This window comes from Diabrotica virgifera, chromosome 2 (genome assembly GCF_917563875.1).
Source record: "Diabrotica virgifera virgifera chromosome 2, PGI_DIABVI_V3a".
NCBI lineage: Eukaryota > Metazoa > Arthropoda > Insecta > Coleoptera > Chrysomelidae > Diabrotica > Diabrotica virgifera.
In genome coordinates, this window is record NC_065444.1 from 4,442,133 (window position 1) to 4,464,114 (window position 21,982).

Here is a 21,982-nt window from a genome sequence, read left to right on the forward strand (position 1 = left end):
ATTTTGACCTATGTAATAACGTTTTTGTAGTAAAAATACTATATTATACATTTGTTTACCTTTACCTTTACCTCCAAACCACAGCTGCCATATCGGATAATTTTTGACATGTCATTTGAACATCCAATCAGAACAAAGTTATAATGCGCATGCGCCGGGCTGATAGGTTTTAACATATAAAAAAATCACCCTCTATCGCCGGTAAAGAAGTATAACTTCAAAAAATTTTCAGATTTTACTCTGGCACTTAACGTGTTAACATTACAGTCCTCTACTCCTTATAAACGTTGTGCAAAATTCATGTGTCAATTAGAATAGGTATTGCCAAAGAATTTTATAGTATTCCGGCCTAAGTAGGTATCATCATTACCATTCATAAGCGACAGGAATAAAAACTTTTCACCAGATAACAAAAACTGTAGATAACAACTATCTAATAAAAATATTAAGTGGTCTTACCAAAATAATGACTCTCATTTGCTGAAGTCTTAGTATAGTTAATATATTGAATTAAACATTTAAAATAATACCTGCCTGTGTCAATATGTACCTACACTTTGTATCGTGCCAGCATAACAAATCACACAAAAGTGAAAAAGAGAAGTAAAAGAGAAGTCTTTTTAATACTCATATAATAGGAATCAAAAATAGTGTTGTGACTTAGTATTGTTAATTTTCAAAAAATGGAAAAGAGTCCTGAAAAAGTACCTCCAGAGGGAGGCTGGGGATACTTAATCACACTAGCTGTGTTTATTGCTCACGTAAGAATTTCTTTAAATTTATATTAATATTCTCTAAAATTAACAATCAACGCACAACCGTGAATATAATATAACTTTATTTTTTTTTCTATTTTATAAATAGACTCATGTCTATTTTACTTCGGTTTTTAGCCGCAATTGACATTGTTTGACCATCTTTTCCTCGGTCGTCCCAATGATCTTCTTCCATTTGGCGATTTATCTCTTGCTATTTGTACTATTCTATTTTCTGTCATTTTTTCTGTGTGTTAATTCCATTTTATTTTTCTTCTTTTGGTCCACATGTTTATTTCCTCTATACCACATCTTCCTCTTATTTCCTCACTCCTTACTCTGTCTTTTAGAGTTTGGTTTGTTATTTTTCGTAAGACTTTCATTTTTGCTGTTTCCAGCAGTCTTTTTGTTTTTGCCGTATCTGCTTTTATTTCAGTTATGTACGTCATTATTTGTCTTATTGATGATTTATCTATTCTGGTGTTCGTTTCCGTTGTGAGTACCAAGTTTATTCCCAAGTATTCCGTTTCCATCGCTTGCTCTATTATTTTGTTACGATCAGTTTACATCGTCTCGATTCCGCTGATATCAGTATCGATTTAGTTGTCTCTGTTGAGATCACCATGTTGTATATGAGCGCCGAATTCTTTTATTAATCTTTGTAGGTCATCTTCATTTCGGCTGCTTCATATTATAACTTTGAAACTATTTTTTTTTTCTAAATCGTTGATTGGATTTCTATGATATTTTTTAACATTATAGGTTCATTTCTATAGAATTACTGTATTAATGTTTTTCCGAGAAATGTCAACGTTTTACCCATATGTATCTTTCTTCGAGCCTTAATCTATCTATTTTTGTACATAGGCCCAAATCCTCCTCTTCTCTTTTCCACTGGTTTCTATCCTGCGGACCTAGGACAATTGCCCGAAAACAGTTTCCCGAAAGACAAATCCCCGAAAGCAATTCCCTGAATGTACCTATAATTCTCCGAAACACGAATGGACCGAATTGGCAATTGCCCGAATAGACAATTGGCAGAAAAACAATTGCCCGAAAAGAAAATTGACCGAAAAATATATTTAAATATTTATTGCTTTACATGTACTTCCTATATACTAATACGGTAACTTACGTGCTATTTAAATAGTTGTTACTGCTTAGATTGTGTTCGATCTATCTATCTCGTTAATTAATTTATTACTATAATATACATATATTTGATCTGTATATGCATTTCCTATATAAATTCATATCCCTGATAAATTATGTGCTATTCCCCGCAAGAATTGAGTGAGGGCAATAATACCTTGCTAATTTTAATGTTTTCTTTAACAAAGTGATTAAACTGCTATAACAATCTTTCTAAATATTCTGTTATGTGTTTCCTGTTCTTTTTGATAATATTCGTATTAGTACATATAGTCCGTTCTTTAACGGTAAAATAATGCAAAACCTCTAAATTTTAAAGAACCGCTTGGATTGACATGAAATTTGGCATAAACATAGCCAACAAGTCAAAGAAAAAAAGTGATATTGTGCCGATATGTGCTTTTGCCCTGGGGGTGGTTTTCACCCCCTCTTAGGGGTGAAAAATATTCGTCTAAAGAAAGTCAGGAAATGGATAAACTGGCTAATTTTAAGTAACTTTTGTTCTATAGAGTTTTTTCACTAAGTCAATAATTTTCGAGTTATTTGGCAGTAAACATGTTCATTTTTTCAACAAAATAACCACGCTATTAGACGTTTTTTTCGCAAATAACTCAAGTAGTACGTATTTTGTCGAAAAAATATTCTTAGCAAAAATATAGCCTATAAAAAATTTTAAAAAATGGTTTATATATCACGTCTCTACACCTAGTAGAAGCAGAATTATAGCTAATGAAAGATAGGTTCATATTCGTCAAATTCCAAATGGAATACTTTAACGTGAAATAACCAAAAATAAAGCAAATTTCGGGCAAAACTCATTACAACTTATTTAAAGTGTTTAAAAAAAGCTTCCGGCTTTAAAGCAACTTATTTAAAGCTTATTTAAAGGGTCCGGTCCTGGAAATCGAAAGTGAACAACGTGAAAAATTTAGCTCTCATAAAAATCAAAAATTAAGTGGTATAAACAAATAATAAAATATTAAAAGTAAAATTAATAGTTAAAGGAAAGTGCAGTGTACTACACAACGCAAAAGCCTTCAGAAAAACTGTAAGTTAATGCATGCCTAGATTAATATTCATAAAATCAAAAATCCAGTACCTAATATTTAAGCATATTATAATCAAAAACTAAATAAAATAAATCAGGAACAAAAAACTTGTCGAGAATAGATTAAGACCAGCCGTTTAGCAAAATTAAATATAAAAGTCAGGGACGGCTTTGGAAAATTTAATCAGGTGGAAGATAAATTAAATTAAAGTAGGTGGATAGTGTTTTTCTCTGAACGGATAGGGTGGAAGACACTGCCTGACGCCAACTTTAAACAAAATAAGGTTACGGGTATAATCCCACTCGAATGAACAATAAAAGGAGCAAACCGGAGCATGATAATTCGTTTGACAAAGAGGAAGCATTTAAGAAAAGTAAGTCAACAATAAGAACACCACCCCAAAAAGACGATAAGGAAAAGCAAGAAATGGATGAAATAAAGAACATATTAGCAGAACTGAAGCAGGAGATTAAAACAGAAATAAATAACTTAAAAACAGAAATGAAGGAAGAAAATAAGAAGACCAGAAGTGATATAAAAGAACTAAAAGAAGAAATAAAACAAAATAATGAAGAAATAAATATTATAAAACTAGAAATCCAAAAAATGAAAAATGAATGGACTAAGGAAAGACAAGATTTGATAGAAGAAAATGAATTGTTTAAAAAAGAAAATAAAAAGATAACAGAAGATATAAAAGAACTCCAACGAACAATAGAAATAATGGACAAAGACAAAAGGAAAAATAATTTAATTATTAGTGGGTTAGAAATTGATACTGACGATTCAGCAACACTGAAAGAAAGAGCAACAAATATGATTGGAAAACATTTAGGTGTAAATATTAATATTAAAAGAGCATGTAAGATTGGAATAAGAACATGCTTAATAGAACTAGGAAACGAAACAGAAAAAACAGCCATTCTACGAAATAGGAACAAACTAAAGAATGTTGAACCCAAGAAAATATGGATAACAGAGGACCTTACAAAAAAAAGAGAGAGAAAAAATGAAATCTCTAAGAGACAAAGCAAGGGAAATGAGAGATAAAGGAAAAACAGTGAAAATTGGGTACAACAAAATTACAGTGGATGGTAAGGAATGGAGATGGAACTACAATGAGGAAAAGGTAGTGGAGGTAGCGAGTCCAAAAAACTATCAGAGCGACAAAGAAGAGACGAAGTAGATGCCAGACAAGGATCAGAAAACAAGGAAATTACGAATACACTGGACAATGAAAATAAAAATATAGACTCGATTAGTGATAAGATTAGGTTTAGGAGTTCAAATGTTAAACATAATAATAGAAATAGGATGGGTGGTGGAAATATTGGTAGTATAGGTAGTATAAATAGTAGTAGTAGTAGTAATAACAATAATGGAAAATCAAATACTAGTTTTGTAAATGAAGAATCAGAACAAATAGGAATAGCAACATGGAACGTGACCTCTCTAAATGGAAAGGAAATAGAAATAACTGAAGAAATGGAAAAAATGGGTATCCAAATAATGGGAATAAGTGAAACAAAAAAGGTAGGAGGAGGGCACATAAATCTAAATGAGGAATATAGTCTTTATTATTCAGGAGTACCGCAGGGACAAAGAGCAAAGGAAGGAGTTGGTATAATAGTAAATAAGAGACTAGAACCAAGAATAACACACTATGAAACATTATCATCTAGAATTATAACAATCCAAATGGACCTAAAAGACAAAATAGGATTCATACAATTATATGGACCAACTGAAGGCAGAGATGAAGAAACGATGACAGAATTCTACAATGAACTCCAAAGAGCGCTAGACAAATTAAGAGAATCGAGAGAGAAAATCATAATTTTAGGAGATTGGAATTCAAGAGTGGGCAAGGATGTCAACAAAGGATTAGGATGCATTGGAAAATACGGAGAGGAATGTTTGAACAGGAATGGTGTCAAAATGCTAGATTTCTGCCAAGCAAATGACCTACTAATAGGAAACACATTTACAAACCAAAACATCGAAGACAAATATACGTTCGTGGCGGAAGAGAGAAGAGCGAAAAGTTTGATAGATTACATAGTTTATACGATAAACCTAGAAGATAAAATACATAACGTCTTAACTGAAAAGGAACCGGAACTAGCTACAGAGCACAGGATGGTTACTGCAAAACTCGAGGATGAAAAAATAAAGGAGGTGGAAAGAAAAGATTACCAAAGAGTAAAAGTAAATAAGCTCAAATTAGAACAGGTGCGCGAACATTACAAAAAAGAAACAAATAGAAGATTAAGACAACTAGAAAACCAAAAAGAGGCATGGACACTGGAAGAAAGATGGAACGCCTTCAAAGTAGTCATAAAGTCTACAGCAACAGAAATATGTGGAATCAGAAAACATAACAAACTCCATAAAAGAACGAGATGGTGGAACAATGAAGTTAAAACAGCAGTGAAGAAAAAGAAAATAGCATGGAAAAAATACATTGGGACCGAACTGGAAGAAGATAAAGAAGAATACAAAAGGCTGAGACGATTAGCGAAAAACACCATAAAACAAGTAAAAACAAAAACGTGGGAAGAGTTTGGAGAAGAATTACAACAAAACTATGTAACAAATAATAGAAGCTTCTGGACAACAATCAGACATATGAAGAAAGGAAAACATAAAGAAATAACAGCCGTAAGGGATACAACAAACCAAATCCAAACAACTCCAGAACAAATAGCTAAAGTATGGAAAGAATACTATGAAAACAAATTTAGAAATGCAATAATAGATGATAGAAATGAAACATATCAAGATAACGAGAACAAAGAATTAGAGCAAATAAATAGAGAAGAAGTAATATTGGAAGTATCAAACGTAAAAATAGGTAAAGCTGGAGGGGATGATGACATAGACCCGGAAATGGTCAAGTACATGGGAGAAGAAGGGATAAACTGGTTGTTGAAAATATACAAAGAGGCATAGGAAAAGCAGCAAATCCCAAAAGACTGGCAAAGTAAACTTATAGTGCCAATATACAAAAAGGGAGAACACGTCAACTGCGAAAATTATAGAGCAATATGTTTATCATCGGTATGTTTTAAAATATACACGAAAATAGTAGAGAAGAGGCTAAGACAAGAGGTAGAAAAAGAACTGGGAGAAGAACAAGCAGCGTTTAGACCAGAAAGACAGACAAACGATAACATTTACATCATTAGAAATATAATAGAAAGAAGTATTGACTCGGGGAGAAAGCTCATTCTAGCATTCATAGATCTAAGGGCAGCATTCGACTCTATAGAAAGACAAATTATATGGAAATGCTTGCAGAACATGAAAGTACCAAGTACACTGATAAAAATAATTGAAAATATATACGGAGTAGTAAAAGGACGTGTACAGATAGCAGGAGAAAGATCTGAAGAATTCAATTGGGAAAGAGGTATCAAGCAAGGAGACAGTCTTAGTCCGCTACTATTCATAATAGTCATGAATGAATTGACTAGAAATACTGGAGAAAGAACGAACCAAATACAGACAACAATAGGATACCAAAGATTACAGCCAATAAAAATAGAAGCCCTATTGTATGCGGATGACATAGTCCTTATAGCAGATTCCGTGACAAAAATGCAAAAACTCATAAATATATGGACAGAAGAAATAGAGAAATTAAAAATGGAAATAAACATCGAGAAAAGTAAAATAATGGTCATCGGCGAAAAGGAAGAAAATGAAGTAATTATAAAATGCAAAAATACTCAACTGGAAATAGTTACAGCATATGATTATCTTGGAAGTATTATTACCAATGATGGGAAAATAGACCTCGAAATAACAAACAGAACTAAAAAATCAAATAAACTGTACTACGCACTAGCGCCAATTCTGAGGAAAAAAGAATTGTCCCACGAAACAAAAATTAAAATATATAATACGATTGTGATACCGACGATACTGTATACAAGCGAAAATTGGACTTTACAGAAAAAGCATAATAGTAGGATAAATGCAATTGAGATGAGACATTTACGTGCTATAGCTGGAAAGACCAAATGGGATAGAATAAGAAATGAGACAATAAGAGGGATAACTAAACAGGAACCAATAATGAATAAAATAATAAAGAGGCAATTAAACTGGTATGGACATCTGATGAGAATGAAACCTAGTAGACTAGCAAGGAAAATTCACGAAACAAGGAATATTACAAAAAAGAAAAAAGGCAGGCCGAAGAAAAAATGGATACAGCAAATAGTAGAAGCAGGAAAAATCAAACAGAAAACGCTAGAAGAAATGAAACTAATAGCACAGGACCGAAAAGAATGGAAGAGATGGGTGAATATGTAGCTAAATTAAACCCAAATCCGACACCTGAAAGGGTATAAGGAAGGGGAGAAAGAAAGAAAGAAAAAAAGCTTCATTTTTGTTTTTTAAAAAAAATTTCTAGCATCAAAATTAAACAAGTTACGCTCAAAATAAAGTTAGTCCCTTTTGGTTTTGGTAAAAAATTCGAGACAATCACCCCCTAGTTAGTATCTTAAATGAACTTAATCGTTACGACTTCACAAGTTTCTTGACTCGTGTATATATTATTTATATGATCTGTAAGTTTCATCGGTTCAAAGTCCTTATTATTGAAAGGGCTGTAGTTAAAAGGGGTTGAACGAGTCACTGATCACGAATGTATGCAAATTTAGAAACACCAAATCTTAATCAATTTTTGTCTAACACAAACCAAAAAAATACATGATATTCAGAAAACCAAATCTGACTTTTTTGTTTTTTGAGATTTTTGGTATCTCTAACAGTTTTTAAGTTATTTTGAAAAAAAGCATATTTTTCAAAATTTTAATTTTTAAAAATTTAAATTTGAAACTAAATTTTTTCAAAAATAAGCACTTTGAACGGATGAAACTTACAGATCATATAAACACAACATAAGTAAAATAATTTGTGAAGCGGTAACGATTAATTTCATTTAAGTTGCTAATTAGGGGGTGGTCTTCCCGATTTTTTTTTGCAAAAACAAAAGATGCCAACTTTATTTTGAGCGTAACTTGCTTCAATTTAATGCTAGAAACTTTTTGTAAAAACAGAAATAAAGCTTTCTTTAAACAGTTTAAAAAAGTTATAATGGATTTCCCCAAAAAGTGCTTAATTTTTTGGATATTTCACGTCGAAATATTCTATTTGAAATTTGGTGAATATGAATCTATTTTTCATTGGCTATAACTCTGGTTCTACGAGATCCAGGGATCTAACGCATACACCATTTATTTTTACTTTTTTATAGGCTATATTTTTACTAAAAACGTTTTTTTCGACAAAATACTTACTTTTTGAGTTATTTACGAAAAACCGTCTAAACATGTGGTTATTTTGTTGAAAAATGACCATATTCACTCGCAAATAACTCGAAAAGTGTTGACTTGGCGAAAAAGCTATATAGAACAAAAGTTACTTAAAATTAGTCAGTTTATCCATTTCCGGATTTATTTTGGACATATATTTTTTCACCCCCAAGAGGGGGTGAAAGTCACCCCCAGCGCAAAAGCACACATCGGCACAATATCACTTTTTTCTTTGACATGTAAGCTATACGTATGCCAAATTCCATGTCAATCCAAGCGGTTCTTTAAAATATAGAGCAAAAACCGTGAAAGAATGGACTAATAGGAAATATGTACATATACATATCATATGCATAAATAAATTAAAAAAAATTAATAAAAATTAAAATAAACTGTAAAAAAATTCAAAAAAATTAAAATTTAAAAGGATTAAAAAAATAAAATAATCGGTAAAAATAATTCAAAAAAATTAATAATTTTAAAAAAGATAACAAATTGGATGTTTATTCCAAGTTCTAAACACGCCAAGCAACGGTACGCTGCCAGTCCTAAGCCTGAGTAAAGTGTGAAGGGAAAATGGAATAAAAAAGTATATATAATAACACGGAATAAAAATATATTATACTAATAAATTAATTAACGGGATAGCTAGGTCGAACACAATCTAAGCATTTAAATAGCACGTAAGTTACCGTATTAGTATACAGGAAACACATAAAGCAATAACTATTTAAATATATTTTTCGGTCAATTCTCTTTTCGGGCAATTGCTTATCTGCCAATTGTCTATTCGGCCAATTGTCTATTCTGGTAATTGTCCATTCGAGGAATTGTCCATTCGGGGAATTGCTTTCGGGGAATTGTCTTTCGGGAAACTGTATTCAATCAATTGTCCGGGACCCCTATCCAGCGCTGTGGTCACTGGCGGATCCAGAGGGTGTCACGGGGGTCATGACCCCCCATAATTGTAAATCACCTTATCCTAGGGTTGGTAAGACTAAGTGATCTTGAATCAAAGAGAAGTAATTAAATCACCCACAAGACCCATGACCCACCCCCAAAATTTCTGGATCCGCCACTGGCTGTGGTCATCCATCTGGATACGACATGCTGCTTGAGGTCGTCGCTCCATTACATCTGAGGCCTTCTTCTTCCTTTCTTGTGTTCCCATGGTCATCAGTAGATCATCTGTTTGTTTCATCTTTCATCTGCTTGTCGGATGGTGTGACCTGCAAATTTCCATTTGAGTTTTGCCACTTGTTCCTTAACGTCTTTCACTTTAGTTACTCTTCTGATCCAGATGTTTTTTTTGAAATCTTTAAGTTTTATATGCAGCATCTGTTTTTCTATCGATCTTTGCGCTTTTGCCACTTTATCGATATTTTCCTTTGCAAGTGTCCAGACTTGGAACCCATAAGTGAAAATAGGAAGTATACACTGGTTAAAAATTTTAAGATATTGCGGGTATTTTTTGTTCTTCAAAATGTAGATTAATTTACCGAATGTTAGCCAGGCCAGTCTGATTCGCATTTTTATTTCTGCCGTTTGGTTTTCCTTAAAGTGTTTATCATTATTTTTATTTAATTGTAATTCATCCTCAGTCCTATTTTTCCGGCTTCCGCGTTTAATTCTTCTAGCATGGTTTTTAAGGCTACTTTTGTATCAGCGATTAAGATTATATCGTCCGCATATCGTAAATGGTTCAGATATTGTCCATTGATTTTAATACCTCGTTCCTCCCAGTGAAATTTTTTGAAGACATCCTCCAGCGCTTGATTAAATAGTTTTGGAGAGATTAGGTTCGTTCCAAGACGACACATTTGTACGATCCCTTGAACCGTCACGAAATCGATTGGACTGTTTTAATGCGCAGAATCGTCCTTGAACGGTTTTCTTTCGATCCCGAACCGATTACCGGTACGTAACCCTCTTGGAACGTATTTGTGTACCATTTCAAAATTTCAAGTTCGAGTTGCGCCTGAGCCATTTTCAGTACTGGTACCACAGTACCACTAGTAGTTTGCTAGATGGTTAGAAATTACCATTTCTAACATGTTCATTAAACATTACTTCAACTTCAAAATCTTCCTCAGAATCGATATCTGACATATAATCGCTGTATTCTATGAAAAAAAAATAAATTATCCATATTTTTAAGATTAATTAAAAAAAAAAAAGAATTAGTAATTATTTAAATGAAAATCAAGATTCACAGGTACTAATAGCGTGGATTGTGGATTATTCTATTATTGAATCATCAGCTGATCTCATAGCAGTGACCAGTAAAAATGAAAACAATCCTAACTATTAAGCAAGTCAGTACAAATAGTTTCTGCTTGAAAGCATGTATCAAAATGACCGTTCAGTTACCGATTTCGAAACGGTACATGGATCGCTTGGAACAACACAGTGTTGGATACGAATTATCGTTCATTTTCGCTAGGAACGCATTTTTATAATGCGCATGACGAGGGCAGTACGAAGGACGGCTTTCATGTCACTTGGAACGCGCCTTGTATCTGCCTGTTAATCGCTACATCTTACTAATATTGCAAGATCATCTTTTCTCGATATTTTAGTCAGTTATCAAGTTGGCTATGAAAAATAAAAAAACTGATCTACCTGTTGCATGATCCCTTGTTTATATAATTTCACACTTCAAACAATAGCACCCCGCTTAGCTGAATATTAATGAGTCTCTTAGATAGCTTGTAAGACTTTACATGTATCTATATTTTTTAAATATTTAGGTAAATAGGTATATTTTAATTGCACAAATCTTTTTTGCAGTTGTCCACTGTGGTTCCACTTGCATCGTTTGGCATTGTTCACGGAAAATTTCTAGCATCTCTAGGAGATGAAACGGCAGGAACTTCTATTTCCACATCGCTATTTATAGCTGTTACATGTAGTGCAGGTAACAGTTGATCAAAAATATTAAATAAATGAACAATGATTAACAACTATTTAGATGGGAAATAAGCCACAATTAAATTGAAAAAATAATTTTATTAACGTTTCGAAGCCCAAATAGGGTTTCGTTAATAAAATTATTTTTTCAATTTAATTGTGGCTTATTTCCCATCTAAATATTTAATCATAAAAATGAAACAAGGAAATAGCTTCAGAACAACAAATAAACAATATATGACAATATTCCAATAGAATTAAAGACAAGGTTGAAAAGAAAGAAACAATACGAAATTCTTAAAAAGAGGTTATGTTTCATTTAGGTTCAGAGTTGATCCACCATCCCCATACGTACGTTTCTGTTTCTCCAGACATCCTCAGTGGGGCTACATGAATACCTCGTGAATCGAAACGAAATCAAGCTGCTTATTTAAGCACATGAGTCGATCGGAGACACGTCTCGAAGTTCGTGCGTCTTGCTCGTCTTATACGAACCCTGCGGCATAAGCGATTGCTCTTCGCACACTAGTCGAGTAGTCGATTCAGTTTGCTCACATCTTCCAACCAGGAAGAACACATTTTTTATATATCAACCAAAAGAACTATGTCGATCTGTGAAAAGTACGCTATTGTTACATTTTTAGTATAATTTGTATACAATGAGCCTTATACAATTGAGGGTATTTTTCTACTTCCCCAACGAATGTTATAAGAGGCACCTAGAAACAGAAGTTTAATGTTTTCAGAATTTTATATTACAGACATTATATTTACACAAAGCTACTATAGTACTACAATCAACGAACATAACATTCACCGATCTTAAAAAAAACTAAAATTTAATTTAACGCAAAAAATCAACAAACAAAAGAAGGAAGACTAAGTTTTCACTCTAATAGCATATAAAACAACATAATGCTGTTCTACATCCCGCCAGAAGGAAAACAATGGGAACCTTCTCTGGTTACACCTCCGAGGCTTCTACAATTTGCAAGCCATACGGATGCTGAGACTAAGGAAGATGAGGGAATTTTACAATTTACAATTCACGTCCCATCTGCTCAGCGCGGTAAAGTTCCAACGAGAATGGTTCCCTTCATACTCCACACAGAGTAAATATAAATCAAAAATGAATAACCATTTTCAATTTCGTTGCAAAACGAAAACACAGCCGAATCATATTCTAGTCCAATCAGAGAGTGCTGCAAGCACCTCTACCGGTTTCGAAACTTATTAGTCTCTCATCAGGAGGCACATATGCTGCTCTCCCTGATCCAACCAAAACAAACCCCAGCGTGCAGTCCCGGATTGCAACGAACGAAATGGCATAGATGCCCTAGCGGCAACTGCTAGCAAACAGAAGACTAAGTTTTCACTCTAATGGCATATAAAACAACATAATGCTGTTCTACATCCCACCAGAATGAAAACAATGGGTCGGCTGTGTTTTCGTTTTGCAATAAAATTGAAAATGGTTATTCATTTTTGATTTACATTTACTCTGTGTGGAGTATGAAGGGAACCATTCTCGTTGGAACTTTACCGCGCTGAGCAGATGGGACGTGAATTGTAAATTGTAGAATTCCCTCATATTCCTTAGTCTCAGCATCCGTATGGCTTGCAAATTGTAGCAGCCTCGGAGGTGTAACCAGAGAAGGTTCCCATTGTTTTCATTCTGGTGGGATGTAGAACAGCATTATGTTGTTTTATATGCCATTAGAGTGAAAACTTAGTCTTCTTTTTGCTAGCAGTTGCCGCTAGGGCATCTATGCCATTTCGTTCGTTGCAATCCGGGACTGCACGCTGGGGTTTGTTTTGGTTGGATCAGGGAGAGCAGCATATGTGCCTCCTGATGAGAGACTAATAAGTTTCGAAACCGGTAGAGGTGCTTGCAGCACTCTCTGATTGGACTAGAATATGGTTCGGCTGTGTTTTCGTTTTGCAACGAAATTGAAAATGGTTATTCATTTTTAACAAAAGAAGGAAACAAATAAAATAAATTTACCTCCATGACTGAAAACATGCGTCTCACTCGAAATTTCTGGTGCGCTACGGATCGCAAGGGACGAGAGTCGTACAAGACAAGGAGATTTTGCAATCGTAAACGCATCGTCTACGGAGCTCAATGCTACAACAAAGGAACTTGAGTGGCGAGGAGAGATCTACGCGACTGAAATCGAGACGACTACATCGAGCGTCGACTCATGTGCGGACGGCCTAATGAAAATAATTCTGCGTTTCGGCCTCTCGGTAGCGACATCTATTAAAGAGGAATCTAGACAATAAATCTGAAACTTCTCGTGGAACCACTTTCTGGTAACATCCTTAATCTCTGCGTTTTACCATTTGTAAGCCAAGGAAACGACGAATAAAGAAAATAAAAGGGACTCTACAATAAGCAGTCACAATCCGTCTATTCGTCTAGGAAAAAATTCCAACGAAAGTTGATTCCTTGTAATCAAAATATGAGTAAAATGAAATATTAAAAAACAGCTTATGTTTTATTTCGGTTCAGAGGTGATCCACCATCCCCATACACACGTTTCTGTCTCTCCAGAGGTCTTCAGTGGGACAACATGAACACTTCTGAAGCGAAACGAACCCAAGCAATAAATCTGCGTATCGGACGTTCGGTAGCGAGATCTATTAACCCTCGCAGGACCAACCTTTTAGTAGAAACAGCGAGGACCAAGGAGGGTCAATAAATGTCCACCACACATAAATTAATCAAAAACGTGCTTCTTTATTTAAACTAATTTAAAAATAACAATTTTATATTATTCCTAGACGTTAATGGAACAGTTAAAAGATACGAACTTATAATTTACCCGGAGTCTTCGGCTTCAGTAGAATTGGCATCATCGTAGGATACAGAAACATTTTTGACTTCTTGCTGTGCTTACCGCATACATACTTGCATTTTGAACAAACTATGGTTGTTTTTACCCACTTACTGGCATTTTTAAACGCTTTTCTTTACTTCAATAGTTTGCATCAAATCGTTAGACGTTAATTTGACTGACTTTTCTTCAATGCAAATGAATGAAAATTTGCAGACATATGCATTCGCGGGAACAATACACAAATAGTCAATAAATCTTTTTTATGTTTATTAATTGAATGGTGGGCTACAACAACGTTGTAAGCGACAAAATTGAGATTATGCAGGAGATGAAAAAAACGTATTGACAAGTTATTTATGAAAATAAGCACTGAAAAAAATCAATTTCACTTAACAACAAGATAAAGTTATAGATGTGTAAACAAATTATGCAAGTTTTGCACAGAGTAAGCAGAAAAAAATTATTTAAAAAAATATCCCAGCAACAATGTTGTATATACTGGATATATAACAGTGTTGCACCTGATTACTATGCGATGTTTTGGCTTATTTAGGATTTAAAAAAAGTATCTAATATTAATAATAAACTATAATCAATTCAAAATGTTTATTAATAGGTTTTATATGCTAAGTACACAGTTTAATGCTCCTTAAATTTAAACTTAATAATGTTCCATCCTATTCTAATTTTTCATAAAACTCTCGGTATTCGGGTTTCAGGTACTGGCACATATCCAGTAGATTTTTGCGTTTTTCTTCTTTTATTTTTATAGGCCCGGTATACGCATTCGGCAACGCATCAATTTGGTAGTTGAATGCTCTGATGGCTTTTGCACCCCATTTTTTATTCACAAGTGAGAATGTTTGCCAAGGTTGCATAATGTTGTGAGAAGTTCTAGCCAACGGTACTCAGTGATCTTACATTTGGGATCTTTCCATAAGTAGTTCTCACATGCTGAAAAATCTTTGAAGTTTTTTGCTCCATGTAGTACACATTGAAGGGCTTGCTGGGACGTGAGTTGGCAATCACTACTACCCAGTCAGTGTAAGTGCGCCGGGAAACATTGCATTGCGGATACTTTTCACAAAACAGTTTGTACATTTTTTTCAAGCTTAATTCAGCAGGAAGGCAGTTCTTCGAAGATGCAGCGCGACTATAATGGTTTTCTTGATGTGGAAACGACTTTATGTGTTCTTTTATGCGTTCTTTGTCGGTTTCGTGGACTTTTTTAGGCCTATTATTGTGTTTTCCACGTTGATCACGTAACGGCATATCTGTTTTTATCTTCTGCTGAATGTGTTGGATTCTTCGAGGTGTTATTCCAAATGCTTGACATATAGTTTTTTGGCACACTGGTAATTTCTTCACTCCAATAAGGATGTGGTATCGTACAGTACATTGTCGTCTGGAGATGTCTTCGGGAACCCGTCTACGTTGTGGCTCTTGAAGTTCCATACAACTGGCCAGGTGCGCAGTTTGTCCATTATAATCCAGGCTATGGAATTTTGTGAAGAGATCTCCAAACTGGCCTTGAATTTTATCAGCCTTGCAAACAGATTTGCACTTACATAGTCGCTCCTAAAATATAAAAATACTTATTAGGGGGGGGGGGGGTTAAATTTAAAATTTTAAATACAAATTGCGCGATATTTCGCAAAATAAACATCCAAAAACTGCGAAATACACTCTTGTTTAATATTTTTGAAAAATCTATCGAATGATACCAAACCCAATCACAACCCAATAGGTCCCCACAGCGCTCGAGTGACTGCACATTTAGCATACTTTGCTCCCCTACCATTATTTGAAGTTATCGAAAGATGCAGAATTTGAAAAATCTATCGAATGATACCAAACCCAATAGGTCCCCACAGCGCTCGAGTGACTGCACATTTAGCATACTTTGCTCCCCTACCATTATTTGAAGTTATCGAAAGATGCAGAATTTGAAAAATCTATCGAATGATACCAAACCCAATCACAACCCAATAGGTCCCCACAGCGCTCGAGTGACTGCACATTTAGCATACTTTGCTCCCCTACCATTATTCGAAGTTATCGAAAGATGCAGAATTTCAAATCATACACAAATTACGGACGAGCACAGATCATAACAAAGCTAACGACAATGATAAGGCTACACAAAAATACGTTTCCGAACAAAATATACAACATTGTTGCACTCACCTCATGTGGACGGGGTTTTTCTGGTACATTCTCGTTTCTAACAGATATATATGCTTCACCTGCATTTCTATGACTCTTACGGATGTTTCTCTTCCACTGGTTAATATTGATTTTGCGTTTTTTCCCTCTATTTATGTTCAAAAGGGTACGCAGCGACACGTTAACCTCCATTTTTACAGTGACAGTAGTTTGACAGTGACATACATACAACGTTTTTGCACGGATACCAACATTGCGGTACGAAAAACTCAGGGAAGGCAAAATTATTTTAGGCTGTTTTAAAGATGCTCGGATTGGTGTTTGAATATATGTACAACAATATTGCATTAAAACCTCACTTTGACCCAATCTGTCGCTTACAACGTTGTTGTAGCCCACCATTCAATTGTTTAAATAAAAAAAAACGATTTTAATGGAAAATGCTTAAATTCTCTTGTTTTTTTACAATGTAGAAACTTGAGACTTTTACGGATTGTAGCTAATGATGTGAACTATACATAATTTCACTTTTTACGTTAATTGTTTACGTTATGCTTCATAAATAAACAATAAAGTTTCAAATTTTGAACGCTCATATATTTGTTTATATATAAATCGGCGTTTATTCGTGTCAAATTTCAATACGATACGAAACAAAACTTCAACCAAAACTCGAATTCTAAAAATTCGTGTTTTAATCGTAGTCTTAGAAAAACCACCAGTAAAGACGTTTTGTGCTACAATTAACAGTAGAATTCGTTGTGTTGTATTAATTAATTAAACGCTTTTCTTTAGTTCAATCGTTTGGGTTAAATCTTTGGACGTTAATTTGACTGTCTTTTCTTCAATACAAATGACTAAAAATTTACAGACATATGCATTCGCGGGAATAATACACGAATAGTCAATAAAAATTTTTTTGTTTATTGTTTAAATAAAAAACGATTTTAACGGAAAATGCTTAAATTCTCTTGTTTTTTACAATGAAGTAACTTGAAACTTTTACAGATTGTAGCTAATTATATTAGTTACACATAAATTCACTTTTTACGTTAAGTGTTTACGTTATGCTTCAAACGTAAATAAACAATAAAGTTTCAATATTTTTGCCGATTCCGACTACTTTTCATGTTTGTACATCATATGTGTTATACATATTTTAATAAACATGACGATATATTTTAATGTTTGAAAAGTGTAAGACTAAAAAGTAAAAAATAAAAAAATATGAAAAAAATATTTTCAAATAAGCTTTTCTTTAGTTACGAGTGACTAAAATTAAACATATTATAGAAAAATCAACTAAAGAGCAAAAAATAAAAAAAATAGAAAAATCTAACACATTCGTTAAAGAAAAGCGTGGTGCGAAAACCGTTTATTCGATAAAGACGCGCCACGCTTTTCTTTGACGAATATATTAGATCGTTGCATGAACACAGATCGTTGCATTTAATAATCAAGAATCTGATCCTTTACCAGTTTCAACTGGAGTACCACAAGGATCAGTTTTGGGACCTCTGCTATTCTTAATATATATAAATGATTTACCAAGTGCCTTGGATAACACCAACTGTGTTCTTTTTGCAGATGACACAACATTATTATGTAGAGGTAAAACTGATTATAGTCAGGAAATATTAGAAAAATCTATATCCTGGTTTAACTGTAACAAACTTAAGTTAAACGAGCAGAAAACCCAGAAAATAGTATTTAGTTCTGATAGATGGGTTAAACCATCTGAACCAGTAAAGTTACTAGGTGTTACTATGGATACAAGGTTGAACTGGTCGCACCATATTGAAGGATTGTGTAAGAAGTTCGCCTCACAGATTTTTGCTATGCGCAGGTTGGCTACTTCTGTGAGTCGAGATATTCTTAGGTCAGTTTATTTTGGAATGGTTCATAGTATCCTGACATATTGCATACTTCTTTGGGGAAACTCGTCCTATGCATATAAAGTTTCCACTTTTCAAAAAGCAGCAATCCGAATTATTGACTCAGCGGAATATCGCGCTAGCTGTAAACCCTTGTTTAAAAAGTATGGCATTCTTCCTTTACCTTCAATATATATATTTGAAACTTTGTTAACTGTTCATAATAATATACAAGATGTAAAAACACATGCTGATCAACATCAGTATAATACAAGAAACAAAAGTCATATCATTATACCATATTCCAGATTGTGTGTTACACAACTTAATACCATAGATTATAATCTGTATAATTGTTTTTTAAACCTAAACAAAAATATTGATATTAAGGCAATGAATTCTAAACAATTTTATAAATTAGCAAAACACTTCCTACTGGAACACTGTTTCTATAGTATACAGGAATTTGTTTGTTTGAGCTCCTAGTGTGGTCGTTTTTATGAAAACTTATTACACCTAATTGAATTGTTTTTTTTATATTTCTATATTTCTATTTTTCACGCTATGTTATGTGTTCTTGTACTCGTATTATTTCTTAGTTATTTCCTATGTATACAAAAGTGACTTATTTATATTGTGACATGACATGTAGTGTTTACTATGTAAAAATTTTCAATAAACGTATCTATCTATCTATCTATCTATGTTAGATTTTTTCAATTTTTTTACTTTTTGCTTTTTAGTTGATTTTTTTATAATATGTTTAATTTTAGTCACTCGTAACTAAAGAAAAGCGTTTCTTAAAAATATTTTTTTCATATTTTTTTATTTCTTTTAGATTTTGCTAATTTAACACATGAATGATATCGTCCCTTTCCATTTTGGGATGGTGTTGAAGGTATTCACGGGGATTATTTATAGTCCACTGTCAAGTTTTTATAAAAGTATGAGGAAATGAACTGAATTATAGAAATTCTAATTATGCCATCTAATAGGTCAGTAGTACGCCGACAACTACTAATTATTTGAGATTTTTAGGAACAAAGGTATTTAGATAATCGGATGTAAAGCAATGTTGTGGATACTTTTTAACCCTCCTTCGTCCTTCTATGGTTAAAGAGAAATGAGGAGTCCCAGATCTAAACAATAAATCTGAATCCAACACGTTGAACTGAAGTCCCCTCTCCTTGATTTGCTACCTGGGTGACCTTCGCTGTGTCAGATATTTCTGTACAATTATACTTTCTTGTAAAGTTGCCTTATTTTAATATTTATTTTATTTTAGGTTTATTTGGTGGTATTTTGTTTAACACTTATAGCTATCGTACTGTTGGATTACTTGGAGCTGTCTTACATTTAATTGGATCAATATTACTAGTATTTGCTGAAACTTTATTTCAATTTATAGTTTGTCTCTCTATTATACAGAGTAAGTATAATTAATTATAATTTTTCAATGGCAGAAACAGTGTTTCATTTATTAATGTTTTGTATTTTGGGAGCAGTTTCTGAATAAATCGAAACGTCAAAACAGTAAAATTGTGGTTTATATTTCCCAAGCTACTAGAAAATTTGTCATTATTAGATTTATTTGTCCATTGAAAAATTACATTAGTAACCTAGTAAAAATTGCTACAACTTACTGCAAAACTCAAAGTTAAGTAGGTATATACAAAACTCTTAACTACTCTGAAGGTCCTGATGAATAATATTTCTTCATTCACGTCTGTTTTGTGCTTTTATTTTCCAGTCTCTTCCCTTCACATATTTAAGGTCGTCCTACACTTTATTAATCCACTTCGTTTTGGGTCTATCCCTTCTTCTGAGACCAATTAGTTTTGTGGTCATAACTTGTTTAGGTATTGATCCTTTGCGACTTGAAGAACACATGTGTTGAAGTTTTCATGTATTTTAGTGAATGATAGATTCTCTCTCTCTCTCTCTCTCTCTCTCTCTCTCTCTCTCTCTCTCTCTCTCTCTCTCTCTCTCTCTCTCTCTCTCTCTCTCTCTCTCTCTCTCTCTCTCTCTCTCTCTCTCTCTCTCTCTCTCTCTCTCTCTCTCTCTCTCTCTCTCTCTCTCTCTCTCCTATGGCACTACAGCATAAGTCGAGCCCAGCGCTTTCTTGGCTTTTAAACTGGTCTCTTTGCTTGCATTCTAGCGTTGAGTGGTCTTTTTCTATTTCTTTCATATATTCTTCAAGCTCCACATATTCTGTGACGTCTCTTGCGATTCTTCCCATCCATATTATCTGCGTACATTGAAATCTGCTTAGACTTATTACATATTGACAGATTAGGGTCCTAGTGTTTTTACTTTATCGTACTATATACATAGTATAGTATAATAGATGAAGTTATAGGATCGTGCAAAAAAATTTTTTTCAGATTTCACTTTTTTTCGACGTTTTGAGTCCCCCTGAGTCTAAAAAGCAAATAAAAAAAACATGTCGGAAGTACGTACGTACGTACGTATGCCGCCACCGCCCAGCAAAAACTACTGGACCGATTTTTATGAAATTCGGTATGAGTAAGTTTAAGAGAATTTTGTCGAGAAACTAAGCTTTAAAAAAACCTCTCAAAGGGGGGCCGAAATAGGGGGGTTATTTAGGGCCCATTTTAGCAAATTTTGACCGAAATGAATGAAATTCAACTCAAAGTAAGCTCATCGATAGGTAAATAAAAATACGGAATTTGACATTTTCAAATTCAAAATGGCGGCTAACATGGCCGACCGCCCACCCGACACATTTCCCTATCTATCTAAAAACTTGTTTAAGATAAGTTTAATTTGAAAAAGTCTTTATATAGCCTAAAGATGGGGCTATAAGAAGGATGTTATCGTTTTTCAGAAAAAGTTACGGGTTGCCTATATTTAAGGGGTCAAATTTTGACATAAATTTGAACTAGATTTTCTCAAAAAGGGCTCCAAGGAATTTTTTTATTTTTTGATATATTTTTGATATCCTATCAGTAAATTGAATGACATTAGTCATATATCTTAACTCCCCATAGGAGGGGAGTTATGAATTTTTTATAAAAAAATATTCGAGTGCCCGTAACTTCCTTCTTAATAGAAACTAAAATTTGAAATTTTGCAGACATATATGGTACTTTATTATCTATTATCACAATAAATTTTACCAAAAATATGGCTTCCGGTTGAACCGGAAATGAATAAAAAATCTTAATTTTTTTAGATACTCCCTGTATATTTTAACATATTTTGAAAGAATGCAAAATTACCTTTCCAATGACATAAAATTCATTGCTGTAGCTCAAAAACTCGAAAAGTTACGGTAAATATAAATTTTGCTATAATCTTATGTGTGTCCTCTCTCACGCGTTCATAGCAGAGCATTATTGTAGGGCAGTCAATGAGGGTATTTGGCTCCGAATTCCATCCTACTACATTGATGTACTTGATATTTTCACAGTAAGTAGGGAATAGCTCAAGAAACAAAATCTACCCTATATACTATGGCGCTTTTATCTTGGGGCGGTTCCCACTTCTTCAAGGGGGTGGAAAATTTGTTGGTCAAAATAAGCACGGAAGTGGCTAAAGAACCTATTTCTAAGCAAAAACTGGTCTATATTTTTTTTGAGAACTCAATACTTTTTGAGTTATGCGTAGTTGAAAATTGGCCATTTTCATTGAAAAATGACACCTGTTCGGACGGATTTTTTGTGAATACCTTAAAAACTATGCATCGAACTAAAAACACTATATAAAACATTTTTTAGATTATAAATAATAAAGAAATTCGTTCCTTCGTAAATGTTCTATTTATAATACAAAAAGAGATATGGTAGGTGAAAATAGTTTGTTTTTTGGTGCATGCTCAAATTGGTGTATTCAACTTGAAATAACAGAGGAACGGTAGTTTTTAGGTGTATAATGCTACCAACACCT

General features: G+C 33.6%; 1 protein-coding gene across 4 annotated transcripts in view; it reads left to right on the plus strand.

The window, feature by feature from the left end:
* Positions 1-463: 463 nt before the first annotated feature.
* Positions 464-21,982, plus strand: part of LOC114330120 (monocarboxylate transporter 1) — a 64,899-nt gene continuing 43,380 nt past the window's right edge. For 2 of the 4 annotated variants that reach the window (XM_050643334.1, XM_050643335.1), the window contains exons 1-2: positions 464-761; positions 11,071-11,197. In XM_050643334.1, coding sequence (XP_050499291.1) covers positions 684-761; positions 11,071-11,197 — 205 coding nt within the window. In that variant the 5' untranslated portion in view covers positions 464-683. Of the gene's footprint in view, positions 762-11,070; positions 11,198-19,358; positions 19,503-21,982 lie in introns of all 4 variants that reach the window. The other 2 variants (XM_050643332.1, XM_050643333.1) reach the window with 2 other exon arrangements.